The 16,288-nt window shown below is 50.0% G+C and overlaps 1 protein-coding gene across 1 annotated transcript; it reads right to left on the reverse strand.

Annotated features, from left to right (window-relative positions):
- Positions 1–11,733: 11,733 nt before the first annotated feature.
- LOC129150645 (UL-16 binding protein 5-like) lies at positions 11,734–15,074 on the reverse strand (the record flags this gene model as incomplete). Its single annotated transcript, XM_054722684.1, has 4 exons — positions 15,002–15,074; positions 13,422–13,670; positions 12,913–13,188; positions 11,734–11,810 (listed from the first exon to the last, which is right to left on the reverse strand). Coding segments are annotated over exons 1-4 (675 nt in total), but the record flags the coding sequence as incomplete, so codon positions are not given.
- Positions 15,075–16,288: the final 1,214 nt, after the last annotated feature.

Genomic DNA, 16,288 nt, shown 5'->3' on the forward strand with positions numbered 1-16,288 from the left:
GCACCGGGGACAGGAACAGCGACAGCGGTGGCTCCGCCCTCCGCTCCGGCTCCTGGCTCCGCCCCGCCTCCGCCCCGCCTCCGCCCCGCCTCCGCCCCGGCTCCCGCCCCGCCCACCTCTCCGCGCGGAAAGGAAGCTGCGGGTGAGTAGACTGGGCGCGCCGCGCCTCACCTCGCAGAGTGTGCTTGTCCAGAGCAAGGGGCCGTCCCGTACAGTCACTCACGCGTGTGCGTCTTTCCAAGACGCCAGGTTGACCAGGGGAGACCTCCCCGGTAAGCCAATGGAATCACACGCAGGAGCCTTCCGTAGAAGCGATCGTGGGGCGCAGACTCCCAGCCACTGGAGGGTCCGCAGGTGGAGAGCGAAGCGGGCGGGGGTCGCACCGCAGGCGGCCGCTCCCGTCTGGGGGGGGAAGTCCGGTAGGGCTCCGAGCATTGGGAGGTCGGACCCCGAGTCCTTATTGCCCACCAGGAGCGGAGGTCCCACTCATATCGGTGTCCAGATGGAGTCCTTATGCAAGTGTCCGGACTTGTGGTTTTGTGTGGCGCGTTACACGTCATTCCCTTGGTCTTGACACTGTACCTGACATGCCTGTCCTGGCGCACAGTGACTCCGCATTAGATGGTCAGAAGTGCCCCCGCCCCCCCCCCCCCCCAAAAAAAAAGCCCACTCCGCTCTTGTTCTAACAGTGGTTCTTGGCCAGCCACGCTTGAGTCAGGGCAACTGACTCAATACAACTTATTCTATTTCTATAGTTCAGTCTTTATAAATTAATAAGGGGAATGACGACTATCAACCTACCAGGGTTTCGCAATTTCACTCCCTCATACTCCTCACCTCAACACAACAGATGCTCCACTGCTCTCGTCTGGGGAATAAACCACTGCAGACATTTTTAACATTATGACATCTAAAACTGCGTAGGTCCGCACCGGCTTTTCATGTATTCATCTCGGCAGTTCCACTAACCAGAGGCATGCTGACTCTCACTGCACTTCCACAGGCGGCGTGCAGGAGTCTCGCCTGTTCATTTGCAGCATCAGCATTCTAGGATCCAAAAGGAGAAAACAAGGTTTGAGGGAAAATAAAGTTTGTATCAATCCAGAAACGAAAGGATAATAGAGAACTCTGGAACTCTTAGTGTCTTCACAATATTATACTGAAGTCTCCAATTAGCCACTGCCTGGCACAGTCAATAAAGCCAACCTATTTTTTTTTTACTAACCAACTGGACCTGCTGAGGGCATCAGTTCAAAGGGGCATGAGCTCTTGGGGAGAAGGGGCTCTCCACAAATTCTTGTGACTCCCGGGACTGCTCCAGATGCATGGACTAGCTCCACTAGGGAACCAACAGGCACCATCCTTCAGCTCCAGCGTCCCTGATTGTTTCCACATTAGGTTCCTGAGATGCTGTACTTGGGTAACACAGTGCTGTTGAAAAATATGAAAATCAGTAGTCACATTTACTCAGGTTTCCACAAACAAAACTAGAAATATGAACACAGCCCAATATGGGGACCTGATAAATTATCTCTACACCTTGTGGAGTGGCCTTCAATATATATATGTAGCTTAAGTGACCGTTCCACGGGTGCTATGAGGCACACTTATCACCAGGGGGCAAATGCTCCAACCGGTAGGTTAGCTTGCTGCTGGGGGTCCAGCCAATCAGGACTGGGTGAGACGCCTGTACATGTCCTGGAGCCCTCCAGCGCTCCCTCCCCAGCCCCCATCGTGCAACAGTGGGGTCCTTCAGCCTGGCCTGCGCCTTCTTGCAATCTGGGACCCCTCGGAGGATATCCGCAGGCCAGGCTGAGGGACCCCACCAGTGCACGAATCCATGCATCGGGCTTCTAGTTAGAGTATGTGACATCAAGAGGAGATGTGTTTTACTGACGTAATAAGGCGTCTGAAAATGCCACCCAGAGGAGGCTACACTGGAGAGTCCTAGCTGCCTATGAGCAGCTTCTGAGTCTTGTTTATTTCTGAGTCAGCGTTTACTGATTCATATTTTTTCTTGATTGTGGATCACATTTTCTTGCTTTTTAGCATGTCTGCAAAGTTTTTGATTGCACGCTTGAATGTTCTGAGTTGTACACTGTTAAAGGTAACTTTAGAAAGACAAAAATAAGTAATTGGATAGAAAAATGGCAGCCTCTACCCTCCTGTTTTATTTTCAGAGTTGACATTTAGGAACCTACAGATTTCAGATCCAGAACAGAGGTGGAGGAAGAACTAGAAGGTCAAAATTTCAGAAAGGGGGAAAAATTAGCCCAATGTTTCTGGTCATTCAATGAAAAGGAGAAATTTTTTAAAAATGTAGGGTCTGTATCTGAGTGACTTTGAGGCTGGAAAAAAGTGGCCTCTTAGCCCTAAAGGCTACCACCATACCACGGGCTGCAGGTTCCTTCACCTCTGAGGTATTTACCCTAACCGCAGTAGTCACTGTGAGATGCCCTTGAAGCAACATAAGGATTTCTTTTTGCCTTAGGCCTCAGAGAGCTTAAGGAGGCTGGTTATAAGGGGGAACTTTCACTTGTGAAAAGAATGGCTCCTGAAGGTATCATCAGACTTTTAAAATACTAGTTATAATAACTATGCATGTTAAAAATAAACACGATAATATGATATAAGGCTAACTAACAATTAGGTATGATTTTAAAATTTGCCACTTTCGTAGGAAAAGCATTTTATTTATTGTTATTAAATCTTTATTGTTGAAAGTGTTACATATGTCCCCCTCTACCCCCACTGACCCCTTACACTTTATAGACATGATTTCCAATGGCTACCGTGGAGTGTGGGGGCTCAGCACTAAGGAAGTGCATCACTTCTATGTAGAGATGGGCCAGGGGACAGGGGCTTGGGGAGACCATGGCTCACCTCTCCCAAGTCCTTAACAGACTTTGTCCTGCCCAAGAGCCAGAGGCCAGCCTGCTTCTCACCTTCCATGATGCCTAATTTCCAAAGGACCAGTATGCCAAGGCTGATGCAGAAGAAGACTGAAATGATCAATATGATGATCTTTGTATTTGACAGGATGGCTGAGGACTATAATGGTGGTACTAAAACAAAGAAAAAAAACACACACAACAAAACCCTGTCAAATAAAAAAGACACCTCCCTCAGCACCTACTTTCCCCAGGCAGTATATGTTGCCCCCATATTTACTGACTCATTATGTGACAGTCACTATCAGGTACAGGGGTGGAAAGATTGAGAGGGGTTGTGCTATGTCCTGATGGAGCTCATATTGTACTGAGAGAGACGGCAAGTGTACTGAGGGAGACAGCAAATGTCTGGTTACCATTCAGTTAGACATGTTGACAAGGTAGACCTTTTTAAGGATGACAGAATTGGGGGTGCTTAATTCAGTCTGAGGAAAGAGGTGAAGGCTTCATAAGAAGTGACCTTTGCAGGGAGACAACCAGAGGACTTATATGCAAGCATATAGGCCTAACCCATGGACACAGACAACAGGGGGATGAGGGCATGACTGGGGAGATGGGGGTAATGTGAGGATAAGGACACATATGTAATAAGTCAATAAAGAAATTTTTTAAAAAGAAGTGGCCTTTGACCTGGTTAAAGGTTAACTAAAGCACAGGAAGATGAGAAGGCCTGGAATGCTTTCAGATGCATAGACATTTGGAAACCATCTAAGAGACCAAGAAGTCTGAATCATTGCTTAGCTTGGGTGGGGACTCCTGCTCTGAGGGAGGTGAGATGGGAAAGAAGGATGGTGGAATATCTGATGCAGCCATTGTCTCTACAGACAGGAAATCCACTAAGAAATTAACCCATCAATCCATCCATTCTTTAATTATAAACATACACCCACACGGGGAAGGCATTAAACCTTTATAATCTTTTTTTAAAAAATATTTTTATTGATTTTTTACAGAGAGGAAGGGAGAGGGAATAGAGAGCTAGAAACATCGATGAGAGAGAAACATCGACCAGCTGCCTCCTGCACACCCCCCACCGGGATCGTGCCCGCAACCAATGCACATGCCCTTGACCGGAATCGAACCTGGGACCCCTCAGTCTGCAGACCGACGCTCTATCCACTGAGCCAAACCGGCTTCGGCTATAATCTTTAATTATAAACATACACCCACACGGAGAAGGCATTAAATCTTTAATGAGCTACCACGTCCTCACACCCTAATCAGTTACCTGTGGGCTCTGCACTTTCTCCCAATGTTCTAAGAATTCCCTCAGCCCTCCAGCCCCCTTCCTCCACCTCATTCCCCTGGCCACCTATCCCTTTCTCTTCCTTTCCTGATTTCACAGTCATTCCTTCTTTTCCTAAAAGACTCGAGCTTTTCATTTCTAGGAGCACTTCCGTCTTAATGAAAGGGGCAGAAGACATTTTTAGCTGTCCTGTCATCAATGATGTTTTTCTAGCCATTTCTAACCCAGTAGAGCCCAAAGCCTTTTTTTAAAAAAAATATTTTTCTTGCTTTCAGAGAGGAAGGGAGAGGGAGAGAGAGATAAAAAACATTAATGATGAGAAGGAATCAGTGATTGACTGCCTCCTGCACACCCACTGCTGAGGATCCAGCCCGAAACCCTGGCATGTGCCCTTGACAAGAATCGAACCTGGGACCCTTCACTCTGCAGGCTGATGCTCTATCCACTGAGATAAACTAGCTAGGGCCCAAGGCATTTTGTTAACAAAAATAATTCCTCTATGGAATAAATTTTATTTTTATTATTATTTTTTAAAAAGGTCTCACACATTTACCACTGAACCAACCTATTTCTGCAGAAAAAAAAATCAACAGAGCAGAATCAAGAGTCCAGTAATTTTCCAATTTAAGTGCCTCAACTGTTCAGATAGTAGCGATCTTTTCAATCATTTAAAGGTGTAGATGACTATAAGATGACTCACATACTTATGCTGGATACAGCATAAGTATGTGAGTCATCCCATAGACCCAGGTTGGTGCCTCTCCAATGTCTCCTCTTCGAGTTGTACCTGATGTTATTACCAGTTTTCATCAGATTCCATTGGGGAATGGGCCGGTTCTGCTTTTGCTTCTTGGCCAGGAACCTCTTGATCCTGAAACTCTTGTGGGAAGACATGGTGAAGGAGAAGCTAACGCATGCACCTGATGTCGGAGAAAGAGGTGGAATATGTTTTATTTTTATTTATTTAAAAATATATGTATTTTATTAATTTTTTTACAGAGAGGACAGGAGAGGGATAGAGAGTTAGAAACATCGATCAGCTGCCTCCTGCACACCCACTACTGGGGATGTGCCTGCAACCAAGGTACATGCCCTTGACCGGAATTGAACCTGGGACCCTTCAGTTGGCAGGCTGACGCTCTAACCATTGAGCTAAACCGGTTAGGGCTGGAATACATTTTAGATACTGACTCAGGATTTACATTTCCAAGCTTGTTCTGCAGACAAGAATGGGAAGACCTACAGTGCCACCTGGAGGCCTCTGATAGGGGTCAGTCAGGGCACTTAAGGCTTTCAGTTCTGCAAATGGTTTTAGCCTCTTTGTCCTTTCCATCCTCACACTGGTCTCATTCATTCAACCATCCACACAGCACCAACCAGCATTGAAGTAATGTGGGAGTACTCTGGGGATAATCATCCTAAACCGGAGTAAAACCATGGCCTCTTGAGTCTGAGAAGCTCCCGACTCTTGGTCAGAGGGTCCTGTGAGTGGTTTTATATCCTCACATTCAAAGGCAGCTCAAGTGACAGAGGAAGTGCCATGGACTGCAGTGCGTGGCCCATGTCTCTCATCCATAGAGACCCTGGCCCCCAGCCTCCGGGAGGGCAGCACCAGGCTACTTGCATGACCTCCTCATTTAATCTTGACATTCCCTCAGGCAGCGTTTCCTATATCACAAATGTGAAACGGGAGCATGGAAAGATGAAGAAACTAGCACGGGCACGTCAGCCAGAAATTCATCCAGATACCTGATTCCCGTGTGTGTGGACATGTGGGCTATAGTCCCCATCCACTAGTATAGCTTCAGGAGCCAATTCCACCAGCTCCTGGAGTCTGGTGTGAGACTGGGGGCCAGGAACAAGCATTGGGGTGAACCAGGACATGCAGGTGTCCAGAGAGGTCCATCCTTCTCCCACCTGGCCTTCTTGCCAGGTCTTTCATGCCAGCCTCCTTCCTCCCTCCTGTTCTCCCCGTCACTGACCTCCTTAACCCAGCCTTGTGGGGTGAGCCTCCCAGGCCCTTCCTGGTTGCCTCCTCCCAGGGATTAAATCCAGGCTTCTGTCCCCCAGCCCTATGCGTGGAGTCTCTTGTTACACACAGTTCTCCGGGATCCACCCAGATCTAACCCCAACCGAGCCTGTGTCCTGCCCACCCCACAGGTCTCTTGTCTTCCAAAGCACACAGCACAGGCCCCTTGTGCATAATGGCTCTAGGGAATCAGTCCAGAACCTTCTAAATCTTTTATATCTGCTAGTTCAGAGTTTGCTGCTATTCTATGTCCCTCAGTTCAAGTAGAGAGAGGCCTGGCATAGGCTTCCTCCACCTGCCTTCAGCCTCAGGACAATTGAACTTACTGTCACCTGGAGCTCATTGTCTTCACTAGAGGGAATTCTTCAGCAGACTGTCTTCAGAATTCATGGGCACCACTGGCTCTCCTGGGATCCAGTATGCTGGCCTACACTGCAGGTTTTGGATGTGACACTCACCATAATCACACTCTTTATAATAAATAAATACTTTATAATAAATCTGTATATCTAGTATCTATTTATATCTATCATCTGTCTGTCTATCTATTTATCTATCTATCTATCTATCTATCTATCTATCTATCCATCCATCCTTTAGTCTATGTTGCTTTTTTTTAAAATATATTTTATTGATTTTTCACAGAAAGACAGAGGGATAGAGAGTTAGAAACATCGACGAGAGAAAAACATCGATCAGCTGCCTCCTGCACACCCCCCACTGGGGATGTGCCCGCAACCAATAAAAGTTGCCAGAGCTTCTCGAGAGTTCTGGACCTCCTGACCCCGCTGTTGTTTCTCTTGCTTTTATTTCTCTTATTCTTTTTATTTCTCAAATCCCACCTCCCTACCTCAGCCCGGTTCAATCGTCAGGCTGGACCTGACATATGTGGACAGATTTAGACTTATGTGGCTAATGTTATTGTATGTCAACCAGTAGTCCTCAAGTTGGTGAACTGTGAGTTAAGGGGATTGTCCTCCACATGTATATGAAAAGTTGAAGATCATTTCATTAGACATTTTGGTGATTTCATTTTCTTTGCGAGTTCAGATTCTTCTGCCTCCAGTAGAGAGAAATAGAAATCTTTAAACAATGTTGAAAAACACGTTCCACTTCAGTAGGGGTATCTTTTTGTTCATCCTTGGCTCTGACACATAACACTAGAGTAAACAACCACATACCTAGATGCTTTTGGTCCACATTTGCCAGCCTGGAACTAACACTGGCACTTCTGAGTAGCAGGAGAAACTCATCCACTGTCGGGATGTGGTGACATATATGTGAAAGGAGTGGTTCAATTATTCTCCTACTAACAATGTAAGAGAATGGCTGGCATTCCATTTCCTGTCTCCCACTTTTTACAGAGATACTGAGATTTTTGTCAATGTCATGGGTGTGCAGGGTATCCCATTGTTTGTTTTATCTTGATGATCTGGGGCACGTTCAATCTTTTTATTTGTTATTATTTTTATTATTTTTTGTTAATCCTCACCTGAGGATATTTTCCCATTGATTTTTAGAGAGAGTGGAAGGGAGGCGGAGGGACAGAGACATTGATGTGAGAGAGACACATGGATTAGTTCCCTCCTACCCACCCTGACCAGGGCTGGGGCTGAAACTGAGGTACATGCCCTTGACCAGAATCAAACCCAGAATCCTTCATTCCCCAAGACTACCCTCTATCCACTCAGCCAAACTGGCTAGGGTTCTTTGTTTTCTTTTTAAATCCTCACCTGAGCCGAAACCGGTTTGGCTCAGTGGATAGAGCGTCGGCCTGCGGACTGAAAGGTCCCGGGTTCGATTCAGGTCAAGGGCATGTACCTTGGTTGTGGGCACATCCCCAATGGGGGGCGTGCAGGAGGCAGCTGATCGATGTTTCTCTCTCATCGATGTTTCTAACTCTCTATCTCTCTCCCTTCCTCTCTGTAAAAAAAAAAAAAAAAAAAAAAGTAAATCCTCACCTGAGGACATGCTGTTCTTAGAGAGAGAGGAAGAGAGAGCAAAAGAGAGAAACATTGGGGTGAGAGATTGGTTGCCTCCCCCATGCACTGAATACACTGCTCAACCCCACAGCTGCCCCCATCTGGAGTGAACCCCCAACCCAGGCATGGGCCCTGACCTCTCCATCCATCAGACAATGCCCAACCATCTGGGACCCACTGGCCTGGCACGTTCAATCCTTTTATGGGCTTATTCACCATCTGTGAATGGCTCAAAGCATTTGCCCAAATTTAGGAGAATTAGACTGATCCTTATTATTTGTAGGAGTTTATTACATATCCTGAATACTGACCCATTGTCTGTGGGGAAATACAACCACTTTGAGAAGTAGGGATGTTTCTGCCATGAAGGCTTACTTCTCGCTGAAGGGGGTGAGTGGGGGGAGGGATCACAGGAAAGTCGCTGTGTTGGGTGGGGGATTTGGAGAAATCCTGATCTTCTCATTGGTTAAGTCCCAGAACATTTGTTGGCGTCCAGAGCATCAGGGTAATGTTTGAGACCAATACAAGAAGCCTGCTAACTGAAGAGTGACCCTCATTCTCTCTTTCCACAAGAAGTTCTAGGAGATTCACTGGTAATGTTTACCCCTAACATGGAGGAACAGTGAGATGCTGTGAATTCTCTGCTGGGTCATAAAATACATCCCCATATCTCAAACAATTAAAAGTGGAACTGCCGCCGAAACCGGTGTGGCTCAGTGGATAGAGCGTCAGCCTGCGGACTGACAGGTCCCAGGTTCGATTCCGGTCAAGGGCATGTACCTTGGTTTCGGGCACATCCCCAGTGGGGCGTGTGCAGGAGGCAGCTGATCAATGTTTCTCTCATCGATGTTTCTAGCTCTCTATCCCTCTCCCTTCATCTCTGTAAAAAATCAATAAAATATATCTTAAAAGTGGAACTGCCTTATAAGCCAATGGTTCCACTTCTGGGAATATATCCGAGGAAACCTAAAACACTGGTTGGAAAGCATGTATGCACCCCTATGTTCACTGCAGAGCTACTTACAATAGCCGAGATTTGGAAGCAGCCGAAGTGCCCATCAGCACAGGAGTGGGTAAAACATGTGGTGCATTTACACAATGGAACACTGCTTGGCCATAAAAAGAAGGCAATCTTGCCCTGGCCTGTGTGCCTCAGTGGTAGAGCATTGGCCTGAGCACGGAAGGGTCACAGGTTGAATTCCTAGGTTGCAGGTTTGCTCCCTGGCTCTGGTGGGAGTGCATGCATGAGGCAACGAATTGATTGTTTCTCTCACATCAATGTCTCTCTCTCTTCCCCCCTCCCTTCCACACTCGCTAAAAATCAATAGAAAAAATATCCTCTGGTGAGGAATAACCAAAAAGAAGAAAGAGGCGGAGGAGGTGGAAGAGGAGGAGGAGCAGGAGGAGAAGATGGAGGAGGAAGGAGTAGGGAGGAGGAGGAAAGGAAAAAAGGGAAAAGGAGGAAGAGAAGGAGAAGAAAATCTTATCTTTTAAGACAGCATGGATGGACCTGGAGAGCATTATCCTAAGTGAAAAAAGTCAGTCAGAGGAAGACAAGTAGCACATATTTTCACTTATATGTAGAATCTGATGAACAAAATAAATTAACAAAGTAAAGACAGACTCATGAATACAGAGAACAGACTGACAGCTGTCAGAAGGGAAGTGATTCAGTACAGGGTGAAAAAGAAGGGATTAAGCAAAAGATAAACACAAACAAAAATCTGATTGAAAAAGACTCCTTGTTGTTCTCAGGATTTGAGATCTTGCTGTTGGTATTTGTCATGTTTGGCTCAGATAAACTAAAAAATTCTCTAATAAAAGAATAACACAAAACTCCAAATTAATTAAGTTTTTAAGAACATAAACATGTTTATTTAAATATGGTACTGTTATAAGCTACTAATGAAACAATTGTAAATATGATTTTGTTCTTTTAAAATACATAATTACTTTTGTGGACAGATAGTCGTCCTCAGATTTGGCACTTTTTGAAAAGTCATGATGCAGAGATGTGTCTGATCTTCCACAAAAAAGGCTGAAAATGTTCTCTGTGTTCAGATTTCTTATTAAAGCTGTTAATGTTTACTTGTAGGAATTCAATCTCTTAGCACCACAGAAAGTGACCTGAGATGTTTAAAAAGCCCTGAGGAGGATAATCAGTAAATGCAATAATGGACATGAGATGCTGCCTCTACTATCTCATCCTGATCTGACCCTGGTCTCTGGAAGGAGGGTTTGAACTCATGTTCTGAAAATGAGCAGCAGGTGATCCGGAGTCAGCCAAGGGAAAGGCAGAGTCGCTGAGCTTGTCCACACCACCAGGGCCTCCTTGGTCGCATCGCTTCAGCAGCCTGCGGAAAAGGGCGAGTGTTGGTCCCAGTGGCTGAGGAAATCCGGGGTCAGTTCTCCTGGGGCTACAGCACCCCAGTGACTCCCCATCTCCAGCCCTGCCCCCACCAGAGTCATGTCTTTCCCTGAACCTGCCAGCCCTGCCCTGGGACCAGCAGCCTGTACCAAGCTCTGCCCACCCTCTGCAGAGTCACCGCAGCCCTGGTACAGAGGTTTTGGGTTAATGACTAATCTGTTCCCTTCACTCAGGTCTGATTCTCCTGGGGGAGGGGGGGGAGGGGAGGGTCTAAGGACCTGGTGGGAGCTCTGATGGACAGGAAGGCCCATCCTGACACCTGACAGCTTGGGGAGGGTTGCAGACAAACTTCCTTCTTTTCCCTTCTCTCCCAGCCTCTTACCTGGCAACACACAGAGCTCTCAGTATGACAGTCCCAGCCTGCCCTACTCATAGGGGCCCCTCGGTGGCTCAGGATCTGGAGTGTGGAGGAGGCTGGCTGTCAGGTGATTACACCAGGGCTCAGCCAGCAATCCCAGGCCTCCTTCTACCATTAAGGTTTGCCTTCTTAAATTGTCCTTACTGTTCACCTCCCCCCTTACTGGGCCTTTCAAAGTCACTTTTGGGGAACTCCAGCCCTTTGAGTTGGGTCTGCAAGGCCTTCCACCCCTTCCTGGGATTAGACCCAGGCCCTCTCCTCTCAGCCCCCTGGATACTCCCTTCCCCTGGACACATCTCATGGAGCCACCATGCTGCTCTCACCTGAATGCGAGTACTGCCCATGCCCTGTGTGCTTCTGTCCCCACACCACCCACACTGGCCCCCAAAACTCTCCCAAACAGAGAATTGGAGTCAGAACTGCAATCCCTAAACCCCTTCAGCATCTAGAGGCCTTAGGCCATGGTGTGGGCCTCTCCCTTACCCACTGGCATCCACAGTGAGGAGACAGCAGCACTCAGGGCTGAGCTGGTGCAACTTATTGCTATTAAGTGGCAACATGTGTTAATCTCATGGTCTAATTTCCAGGAGGAGAAGTTTAAGGAGGGTGGGGTCAGAGGTCAGGCTGGGATTCATCTTTCCCTGTCCTCACCCCAGGCCATCTGTCCCTCATTTCCTACATAATTATGCCCTCAGTACCTGTTCAGGCCCCAGCTTAAAATGCAAATGATGAATAAACAGATGATGATGGAGAGGATTAAAACGATGGGCATGTTGGCCTTGGGCGGAACTGTGGCTGTGGCAGTGGGTGATGCAGCTGTAATGGAACACAAGAGTGATATCCATGCAGAACCCCATTCTACGGAGATGCCTCCTCAGCCCATGCTTTCCCAGGTAATCCTATGATGCAGACAGTTTCTACCCTCTACATGTGGCAGCCACAGTGACAGATCCATGGGTTGGAGCAGAGAGGAGATGGGCTTACACAGCTAATGCGGGAAGCAAAGGCTACAGTAATAACTCCTGCTTTGACAGAAGAGGAGGTGACACATGAGGAAGGTGGGACAGAGAATCCTTGCAGGAGCTGATTTGAGGTGGTGGTAAAGGATTTCCAGAAATAGACCAGGTGAGTTGAAGAAGACAAGTGATGCTGAGAAGAGGGAACAGTGCCAGGAGCCAGTTCCAGCATGTCATAATTACAAGAGTTTTATCTAAAGGTTGATGAAACTTGGGGGCTCAAGAAGGGCTGAGTCACATATGTAATTACCTGTTTGAGTGGCAAGAGGGCACTTCCCCCAAACCTGAATAGGATGATTGTCTGCTGCCAGAGAGCTCAGGGCATCTCAATCTACATGTTATTGCCTCCTGTTGGCCAAACACCTGAACAGCTGTAGGCTATTCCCCAATCTGACAATGCTTCTGTACCCTACCCTTTGAAGTGTATTATCTCCACCTTGCCTTAGGACAAATTGTGTTAATAAAAAGCAAGGGGTCCTGAGACAAGGAGAAAATCTTTAGCGCCTTCAGCTGAAGCTCCTCTGACCCCCAATGCCATTCAAAATTATCTTTCGTCTTTGGACTCCTTCTTAATCTACGCAGAGCCTTTCTCTAGATTGCTGAACCCTTTGTAATACTGGGACAAGAACGCTGACAAAACAGGACAAGGAAAAGGTCTGAAACAGAACAATGACCTCATGTTTGCAGTAGGCCAGAAATGCACAGTGAGGGGCCCAAGGTTATATGCAGATGAGAGGAAGTGAGAAACCAAAGGAGGGATCGCAGAACATATCTATGGCCCTTATTCTCCAAAACCCCCTCACCATGGTGGATGGGTCACTTTCTCAAACCACACACCACACCACACACAGTGTGAATGTCATTTCAAGGGACCTACAACTTCATTTCCTCCATAGAATTACCTGTTGTGTTCAGAATTTCATCCTGGAGACACAAAACTTGTTCAAGCCACTTCTTACAGTCTCCAGCTGAGGTCTTAACAAGGAGATGGGTCATATCTCTGTCACTCGAAAATGTTTTATGTAACAGTCTGCCTTCACCATGCAACACTGTCCAGTTTTCTTTCTTTGAGTCTAAGTAGAGAGATATCTGTCCATCCGATCCAAACTCTATGGATGCGCTGGTAGGTCCACTGGATTCCTCCTTACACATCATGCTGCCCTGTAGGGAGAGAGGATCTGTCCCCACCCCCATGGGAAAGAGGTCAGCCTTAGGTCTTGACAGAGCCTTTGTCCCCACCTGGTGTCCAGCCTTTTGTTCCCCCCTTATTTCCTGGTCCCACTCTGTCCTCTGTGTCCACCCTGGCTCTGGAGTCTCCTGGGTGGGACCAACTTCCAATATTTACATAAACACCATTGATCCCTAATCTTAAAACCCTGTTCCACCTCTACCCTGGGTTTTGTAAACTCACGGCTGGTTGCAGGAATCTTTGGTTTATTGTTCAGCAGGGTTTTCCTGAGCTCGTCCATCACGTATTGCAGAGTGTCTCTCTGCTGATTCCAGGCCTGTGTGGCATTCATCTCCGGAACACTGATGAGAGTGACCTTGTTACTACCACAGGTATAATGAAGAAATGTGTTTCCATTGGCCTGGCCTTGAATTTCACACCATGCTTGTTCATTAGGAGTGAGTGTGAATTTATAGACCAGAGAGCGAGCACCTGTGAGGAGAAAACAGACACAGGTTGGTTGGGGCATCTTGGAGCCAATCAGCCCTATCCATGGCCACCGGTGCTGCTGCCAGGACAGCGGAGTGGGCCTGTCAGAGTGAGATGGGGCTCAGGCCCCTTTAAGGCCAGGGGAGCCCTCCCAGGCCCCCTAGCGGGAAGCCTGAGATAAGAGTGGGGAAGGGACGCCCTATCCCAGGAGCCCTGTCAGCAATGCCCCCACCACCCAGGCAGCAGGGACCAGCAGGCATGGGGTGAGGCTAAGTGGGACTTCAGCTTTGTCAGGAGGCCGGGAAAGCATGTGGGGGTGAAGGGGTGCAGGGAACCGAGACCAAAGGAAAACTGCTCCCCATGGGCCCCCAGGGCCCGGCTGGAGTGCTGTGCAGTGTGGGGCGCAGGCGGCGGTGGTGGCGGGGGAGGGGGGGCAGTGGACGGAGCTGCCCCGTCCCAGGGGGAAGCAGGTGGCCGGTCGCTGCTCCTCCTCGGAGGACTCCTGCGAGGTGCCCTCTTCTCCCTCCCTCTCCGTGGTCTGGGTCTGCCCCTGGCTCTCCTCCCCGGAGTCGCGGCGGTGTCCCGGGTGCCGGCGGCGCCCAGTGTTTGCTCCCCTCCGGTCTGCCCGGTCTCCGGTGCCGGCACTTGGCTGGCTCCTGCGGAGGCTGCTTTCTCGGCCGCCCCGCCTCGCTCCCCCGGGCCGTCCTTCCCGGCTCGCAGGCCGAGAGCTGGTGGATTCGAACTCGACTCACTCATCTCCCCTCTCTGCGGAGCAGGTGGGGAGCGACGGCGGGGATGCGCGAGCTCGGCCGCCGCCGGGTGCGCGCCCCGGGCTGCAGGGAGCGACCTGCTGGGCGCCGAGGACCGGCCTGGCTCCGCTTCCGCCGCCGCCGCCGCCGTGGAATGTTGACGCCTTGGAGCCGCGCCAGCGCCAGGAGTGTCCGGGCTCGGAGTCCCCGTGAGAGGGCTATCTCCCGCCTTGAAGAAGCCTTTAGTGAGGCGGGCGGATGGGCCGTGCGTCGCAGCTCGGGCGGGGGCGGGGAAGGGGCTCATCAGACTTCCCCGCAGGGTCCCCCTCGGTCCCCTCCCTGCGCCCAGGACTATTTGTGACAAGTCCCAGGCTCAGCCCGTCCCTCTGCCTGGAAAGAGGCGGCAGCTAAGCGGACACCCAGGGGCTGAAAAGAGCCCAAAGAGATGACCGCCGAGGGTCGGCGGGTCTGCGCCCCACCCGACAGGAAAGTTACCGAACCCCACCGTGGGCACCCTCCCCATTCCATCCCTGAGGTTCCCGTCTGAGCGCCGGTGCCCCGCCCCAGATCCCTTCCCCAACTCACAGCGGGAAGCAGCCGGTTCCCACAGCAGAAGCCAGAGCAGGAAGACGGGGCTGAGCCCCACCGACCGCTCCATCTCGACCCAAAGCCGGAGTGCGCACTCCCAGGACAGAGGGCTACCAGCACTCGCGGCGAGCCTGGCGGTAGGTGTGGCGACCGTAGGTGTGGCGACCGGAGCCTGCGCCCGCCTCGGCCACCCAGCGCCCCGCCCGCGCCGCGGCGAGCCTGGCGGTAGGTGTGGCGACCGGAGCCTGCGCCCGCCTCGGCCACCCAGCGCCCCGCCCGCGCAATTGGGCCCTGTCCCGGGCTGCGGGGAGTGAGTCAGGCGGGAGGAAGTCTGTCCGGTCCGCCCGCGCGGGAGGGAGTCAGTCGGGGGTCCCGAGCGCGGGAGGGAGTCAGTCGGGGTCCTGAGCGCGGGAGGGAGTCAGTCGGGGTCCCGAGCGCGGGAGGGAGTCAGTCGGGGGTCCCGAGCGCGGGAGGGAGTCAGTCGGGGTCCCGAGCGCGGGAGGGAGTCCGTCGGGGTCCTGGGAGTCCGGTTCGGGCGCCGGGCCTCTAGTATCTCAATAAAAATAGAAAAAGGAAGAAAACAAATGCAGGGGAATTGATCCTGACACCAGAAGTGTGGCACCAGCAGGACTCAGCTCACACCTCTAGCTTCACGGGGTGTCCCCGGTGGCCTCCTTGGGGCAAAGCATCCAGTCTGCAGCAAGGAGGGGAGCGTGGCCCTCCCTGCGGGTCCCACCTCCGCCGGTGACAATAAGGTTGGCTTGTCAAGGAAATCCCCAGGAGTTTCCTGTGGACAAGAGGGCGCAGTTCTTTACAACAGAGAGCAGAGAACATGCTTACCAGGCAAACTGAGCGGGTGAACACATGTTTGCAGACAGGGCACATCAGGGAAGTTAGAGAAGGGGCAGTGTTCACTCGTTCGCTCTCCTGCTGGTAGGAAGCACGTTTACCGAGTGATCCATTTCACCACAGCCAGCCGTCACTTCAGATCTCACAGAAGCTTGTCACAAAAATAAAGCATCATTTTCACATCCATTAGCCACTCTAGTATTTTCTCTTCAAGGCTGCTTCATTCCCTGCTCTCCAGCCAGGACTGGAGGCAGTCACGTGACCGCCCATCGCATGATGTGGGGGTGGGGTGGGGGGGTGGTCCAGGGGACTTGGGCCTTGGGTCATTAGCGTTTTGTGTGTGTGTGTGTGTTTGTGTGTGTGCGTCTGTGTGTGTGTGTGTGTTTTAAAATTTCAGCTTGAAAACTCCTTTCAGTAGTTCCTGCAAAGAAAGTG

The sequence above is a fragment of the Eptesicus fuscus genome, chromosome 10 (assembly GCF_027574615.1).
Source record: "Eptesicus fuscus isolate TK198812 chromosome 10, DD_ASM_mEF_20220401, whole genome shotgun sequence".
Lineage (NCBI taxonomy): Eukaryota > Metazoa > Chordata > Mammalia > Chiroptera > Vespertilionidae > Eptesicus > Eptesicus fuscus.